Source organism: Elephantulus edwardii, unplaced genomic scaffold (genome assembly GCF_000299155.1).
Source record: "Elephantulus edwardii isolate Elephantulus edwardi_28Jun2011 unplaced genomic scaffold, EleEdw1.0 scaffold00130, whole genome shotgun sequence".
NCBI lineage: Eukaryota > Metazoa > Chordata > Mammalia > Macroscelidea > Macroscelididae > Elephantulus > Elephantulus edwardii.
In genome coordinates, this window is record NW_006399880.1 from 1,405,069 (window position 1) to 1,412,135 (window position 7,067).

A 7,067-nucleotide genomic window follows, 5' to 3' on the forward strand; every position below is an offset into this window, starting at 1 on the left:
TACACAGGGTCGCTATGAGTCGCAGGCGACTCGACGGCACATAACAACAACAACAACAACATGACATTTAAATATCTGCATGTTGTTGTTGTTGCTGCTGTATACCCTAGAGTCAGAACCAACCCATAGCTGACCCTCCGGAGGGTTTTCAGAGACAGTTAATCATGTGGGAGGAGATTGCTCATCCTTCTCCCTCAGAGCAACTAGTGGCCTCAAACTGCATACCTTTGGAATGGTAGCACAACTTCTTGCCACTAGGCTACCAGAGCTCCATAATTATCTGCATAGTATTCTATATTTTAGATTTTTGTGGTTTATTAACATAAACTAGTTCTTGTTGAACAGAAGTAACTTCCATTTTCCCTCCATATAGGCTCTTTCTAAAAATTGTATGTTGAATGACAGCTCACTAAACAATATGTTTATTCATTGAACCATTCATACGTATTTTATTTATAAGCTTAATTACAATACTCATAATGTTGTCACACTTTCCCATTTCCTTATGGTAGTTATTATTTCCTTTACATTTTTTGTTGCTTTGCATATAATCACTTGTATACATCATGTTTTGTAAATGTACTTCTTTATATGATAACTCAAATATATTATATTTTATATAATTATCATTGTTCTATTCTTTTAATCCTTCTATCCTACCCCATTCTGTCCTCAGGGCTTTATCTTTGGGCAAATGCTGCTCTTTTGACCTTATATATATGGTTGATTAGTCTAAGAAATGAGTACTGCCCTGGAGTTGTCACTTTGTGGGTCTATTATTTGGCTGAAAGTTAAGCCATAGAGGGTGAGTTTCACTTCAACTTGCACTTGCAAGGGTAACCAAGAGTCATAGTCACATAAAGCCCCACCAATCTCTCTTGGACCAATAATCTCAGCCTTTTTTCATGTTTTTGAGTTTTGTTTCACATTTTCTCCAACTCTATCCTGGATTTTATACTGTAATATATAGCTCTTTAGACTATGAAAACTGCAAGTAAACCATTACACTGTAAATTTCATTCTCAGTAACAGTGAGTTCTGAAATAAATTTTGGTCTTCTGTTGAGGAAGTTCAATCCTTAAATGTCTTCCTTGTTCTCTAGCATCATTTGAATCTTGACAAGAATGTGATAGAAAAATTGCAGCTTTTTTGATTCCTGGGGTAGAAATTACAACTTATCATCCAGGTATTATACTGTGTGTGAACAATTTAGAATCTCTGATTCAGTGATTCAGGTTCTTCTTTAAATGCCTACAATCCTCTCAAGTCAGAGTTGGAAACTACCACACTTCTAAATCTGATGGACAAATCCCGTACTGGCCTGTTTATATCTTAGTCATTGAGATTCTGTGTGCTCCTCTCCTATGCCAGGTGGTGATAAGGACATGGACTTTGACATTGAGAAGACGACAGGCAGCATTGTCATAGCCAGGCCCCTTGATACAAGGAGGAGGGCAAGCTACAACTTGACTGTGGAGGTGACAGATGGATCCCATGTCATTGCCACACAGGTGAGAGGCCTCAGTTGAGGATCCCTACGATGAAAGGAGAGGACTTTTAGGGATGTTATTGTTGTTGTTGCTGTGTGCTGCTGAGTTGGAAATGACCCATAGTTGTCCCTCCAGTGAGTTTTCCAAGTAGGTAAATCACATGGGAGAAGATTGTTCATCCTTCTCCCATGGAACAACTGGTGGGTTTGAACAGCATGCCTTTGGAATTACAGTGCAACTTCTTACCACTAGGCTATGAGAGCTCTCCCTCAAGAACACCAAATGTGGAATCATATGGGTTTGAGTCACGCTATACTTATGTAGATGTGAGAGAATTCTTGTTCCCATTCTAGATCTTTCTTTAAATAAGAACTTTTGCCTAAATGAAAGATCATTTTGTTGTTTGGTTTTTTTTTAATAAGAGTTTTATTTTATACTGGTTTACTTATAAAGTTCATTGTACATTGTTTTTCACACCAATTCTTTCCCCTTTACTTTAGCTACCCTTCTCTCCACCCATCAAATTACATCACTAGAGTTACCAGAGTTATGAAAAATGATGACTAAATGGGGTTCTGGATTTCTTTTCCAATCTCAGACAAAGCTTTGTTTGTTTCCTGTACTAAGATTTTGTATATTTAATTTGATGTAAAGGCTCTTTGTTATAGATAAGTAAATATATTATATATTAGATTGTTGTTGTTGTTACGTGCTGTCGAGTCCCTTGCGACTTATAGCTACCCTATGTACAACAGCCCTTAACTCTGCTCTCTCCTGTGCCAATCTCACTGTCTCTGACACTCCCATCCCAATTACCCCAGTCACTGAATCAATCCACCTCATAGAGGGCCTTCCCCTCCTATGCTGTCCCTCCACCCTACCAAGCATGATGTCCCTCTCCAAGGACCGGTCCCTCCTTACATGTCCAAAGTATGTGAGACAGAGCCTCAGAATCCTTGCCTCCAGGGAGCTGCCCGGTTTAACCCTTTCCAGGATGAATCTGTTTGTTTTCCTAGCAGTCCATGGTATCCTCAATACCCTTCTCCAGCACCACAGCTCAAAGGCATCAATTCTCCTTCTGTCCTCCTTAGTCACTGTCCAACTCTCTGATGCATAACAAGTGATAGCAAAGACCATGGCCTGTATCAGATGCACCTTAATCTCCAGAGAGACAACTTGCTCTTCAGTACTTTAGTAATATTAGATTACTAAACATATATTAAATTATTAAATATATATTTTAGATAATGAAAAATATATATAGTAGATAATTTAAAAATCTATATTAGACTATAAAGCATCTTAGCATCCTCAAGCCTTGGGGTTTGGAAAATTCCATTATTCATTCAATAAACATTCATTGAGTGCTTGCTGTGTGCCAGGCACTGAGGATACAGTGAGTGAAGATCCAGCCAGTCAGGTTCCTCTTCTTTGAAGTTTACTGTCTTCATTCTTTCTCGCCGTCCTCCTTAGGTCTATGTTTTTATGGTAGCCAATGTCAACCACCATCGCCCTCAGTTTCTGGAGTCTCATTATGAAGTTAAAGTTCCCCAGGGCACCCTGCCTGGGGTCGAGCTTCTCCGAGTCCAGGCCACTGATCAAGACAAGGGCAAAGGTCTCATCTACACAATACATGGCAGCCAAGACCCAGGAAGTGCCAGCCTCTTCCAGTTGGACCCTAGCAGTGGTATCTTGGTGACAGTGGGGAAACTGGGCCTGGGCACAGGGCCTTCCCAGCACACACTGACAGTTATGGTGAGTAAACTGCAGAATCAGTGAGGTTGTGCTTATCTGCAGGTGCATGGGGGTGGGCAGAGTTGAAAGCATGCTGAAGATTCCTGCTCACCTGATAAGTCAGGTTTACCAATGCTTATAATAATCTGTGAGCTAGAGCTGTAACCTTTTAGCACTTGCTAGAGCTACTATCTATGAAGAATGCCTGGGAGTGAAGATAGAGACAGGGTGTCTGCCAAGGAAATTCCTATAATCCTTTGCTTTTTCTGGAATCATCCCAAATATCTTCCAACAACTCTCTCCTTACATCATGATTTTGTGACCACAATTGTGGATTTATGGAATGTCAGAGCTGGAAGAGGTCCAGAGACCATTCCACCCCGAGGAAGACAAGAGAGCCTTGTAGGATATAACATTTTCAGGAGACTCTCATTCTGAGGACAGTGCAGGTATAGACTTTGTGAGTGCCTCCTTAAATTATGCGTCCATGCACCTTGCCTGCCTTATTCTAGTTCCAGCCCTGATTTACCAGAGGCGCACAGAAAAGAAAGTGGTTCCTGTTCATGTTCTATTTAGGAAAGAGCCAGAGTCAGAATGCAACCTATCTGCCTCCAGGTTTAGGGTTTGTTTACTCTCTTCTAGGCACATTAGTATATCAACTATAATTTATGTAACATATTAAATTTAAATCAGTGGAATTTTGTTACCAGAGGAAATAAATTTAACTCTGTGTTCTTCAAGTTTCTTTGGTCAAATATCTTTTTTTCCTATAATTATATTTTATTAATTTTCATAAACATTTACAAAGATTTTGGGTTTCCATTCATTCACCGCTGCACCATTCTCTCTACCCTCCTCCCAGTTTGTTCTTGTCCAAATGCCACAGTGCTTGTCAAAGCCAGTTCTGATTAATCTTCTTTGTCAGTGTGTCCTTTGCCATTCCCTATCACTCCTCCCTGAGAGAGACTTCACCCTGAGTCATAAGGAAAAGGGGACGGCATATTCTCTTAGCTACTTCCTGCTGAGAAGGGACGCTGTGGGTTTCAGGGTGAAGATCTTCTCTCACTACTCTAAAGGGCCCCTTTGGCAGTAGGAAACACATAGACTATTATGGAGACTGATTTTGGAATTTAGATGCACTCTTATTGATTGTGCTTGGTTTGGTCAAATATCTTCCTTTCCTAATACTATTGTAACAACAACAACAACAACAACAACAATAAAAAATGCTAAAAGTGGGCAGCTCTAAAGGGCAGAATTTTTTTCCACACAGTTTGGGATGCTAGAAGTCTGAATTCAGGCCATGGCTGTGGTGGAAAATCCTTTCTTTTGGGAGCCCTAGGAGTTCCTTGGTGTTCCTCAGCATCTGTCACACTTGTGTGTCTCTGCGTCTGTGCTGCTCTTCTTATAACTCAGGAGGGCTTAGATTTGGGACTCAGCCTACTCTGATATCATCTCACTAACACATAAGAGAAAACGCTACTTGCAAATTGAGTCAAGGGCCAAGATTTCAATATATGTTTAGTGAGAGGCACACAAGTCAATTCATGGCACCTTTGAATATTTTTTCCCACATAACATGCTAACATCTTAAGAATTAATATTTTTGGAGATTTAATTTGGGAATTAGAGAATTAAGCATGCTTCCTTGCTTCCCGCCCCTGCTAAAGTGGAATTATCCATTAAAAGCTAAGTTGAATAGTTACTAATTGCTAAATTTATTATGAAAAAGAAATAGAGCCTAAATCAAGCAATATTTAAGGGAATACCGCAAGTTACAATTAGGTATATTTTTCCTGCCATTCTGTTTCGTTGACCTTAAGGTAATCCTGCCTCCTTCCTTACCATCTAAGGCTCACTTCAATCCCCTTTGGGCCCATAGGTCCGAGATCAGGAGATGCCAATCAAGAGAAACTTTGTATGGGTGACCATCCATGTGGAGGATGAAAACCTCCACCCACCCCGCTTCACTCAGCTCCAGTATGAGGCAAGTGTCCCTGACAGCGTAGCTCCTGGCACTGATCTGCTACAGGTCCGAGCCATGGACGACGACCGGGGAGCCAATGCTGAGGTTCACTATTCCCTCCAGAAAGGTAAGAGACCTATATGTGCATTCAGAACATGAGGGATGGGACAAGGGAAAGCACTAGAGATAGGATTTTGCAGATGATAAGTGTCAAGCTCTCTACTGTGCAAATGTGCAAATGAACATCTTAGAGCATGCCCCAGAATGATAAGGACATCAATTGATATATTTCCAGAGAGGATATAAAAACCTAATAACAAAAGGACTAACTAAAGTTATGGGCTAATTTAAATATATATTATATACTCACTTCTCACTTATTGGTATAGTTAGTTTCCAAAGACCAGGTCATTATATAAAAATTGATATTACATGAAAACAGAGGATGACTATATCAGATCACAAAATAAAGGATAGATACATCATTATATAATTGAGAAGCTGCTGAGAATCATGGCCTTGCCATACTGACAATTAATCATCACAGCCAGGGCAGCATTTGTTACTGCTAGACATGCCTTAGAGTACAAAATAATAGGACGGTAGAGATGTTCCTCTTATACATATAAAATGTAGAATAACATGATAGTTGATAAGTGAGAAGTAAATGCATAAACCTGCCTTCCTCCACACATCTAGATCTACTTGTGAAGTCTATGAAACATTTTCAAGTGGAGTGAATATGCTTCTACAGTATAAACAACTCATTATCATCAAGTTGTTTCCAACTCATGGCAATGCCATGTGTGCCAGAATACACCACAAGATGCCCCACAGGTTCTCCACAGCTGAGTTTTTGGAAAGTAGATTTCCAGGCCTTTTATCCAAGACACCTCAGGATGAGCTTGGGCCTTTATTTTTTTGGTAAGAGGCTAAGGAATTCTATGTACAGTAGAAGGGAACTGTAAATACTTTCTAAGGTGTATAGCAAAGTTTTAGGAGTAACTTTCATTTTCTGCTACTCTAACATCATTGCACAACTCAGTGTAGTTGTTAAGGAAATGAGCTGCTAATCCAATGTTGACTATCCAGGGGTTCAAACCCACCAGCAGCCCCTTGGGAGAAAGATGGGCAATCTCCTTCCAAGTGATTTACAGCCTCAGATAACCCACCAGCTGGTCAGCTATGAATAAGTCAGTTCCATCTGATGACAATTAATTTTTTGTTTCTCACATAATTATTTTTCCTTATATTAAAAATGAGTATAAATTTACATGTACCACAAAGGTTTTGAAAAATTAAAAGAAAATTGCATGTTAATATTATATGTTGTAAACGGTAAAATACCACATAAATGTCAGAGATCATTACCATCCTGAATAATGGTTAATTATCACTAATTAGCATAACAAAAATGATAATCAACAGTATTCAACTAATTATTAGTTATAATTTATAGTGGTTGGCAGTGCATAATGATATTTAGTAACTATTATATTTAATAATAATTAATGCTTTATGCTGTTGAGGGATAAAGATACTGTGTGGTATCCTCACAGAAAAATGTTAATTTACTCTAGTTTATTAAAGAGATATTAAAAATTTTTCTATTTTGAAGAAACATGAGTTTTTTTTTTACCTTTGTTGGATGATAGAAGTCTAGTCATCCTTGAAGACTAATAGTACAACTAATACTCCATTAAAATTGTTTGATTTTTGTGGTTTCTGAAGTATGATCATACTGTTTATTTCATTGGTAGCACTATCATTGAATTTTATTTTATAGATAAGGCTTTAAAATTTTGTTATATAAATTGTGTGTGGCCATTTAAAAGATGTAAAATTTAAGAGAATGCCATTCAGCTATAATTTTTTTT

General features: G+C 38.6%; 1 protein-coding gene across 1 annotated transcript in view; it reads left to right on the forward strand.

The window, feature by feature from the left end:
• Positions 1-7,067, forward strand: part of FAT2 (FAT atypical cadherin 2) — a 104,160-nt gene that overhangs the window by 27,879 nt on the left and 69,214 nt on the right. Inside the window, exons 6-8 of the mRNA XM_006893740.1 lie at positions 1,372-1,511; positions 2,964-3,245; positions 5,107-5,317. Of these exons, the coding sequence (XP_006893802.1) occupies positions 1,372-1,511; positions 2,964-3,245; positions 5,107-5,317 (633 nt within the window). The remainder of the gene's footprint in view (positions 1-1,371; positions 1,512-2,963; positions 3,246-5,106; positions 5,318-7,067) is intronic.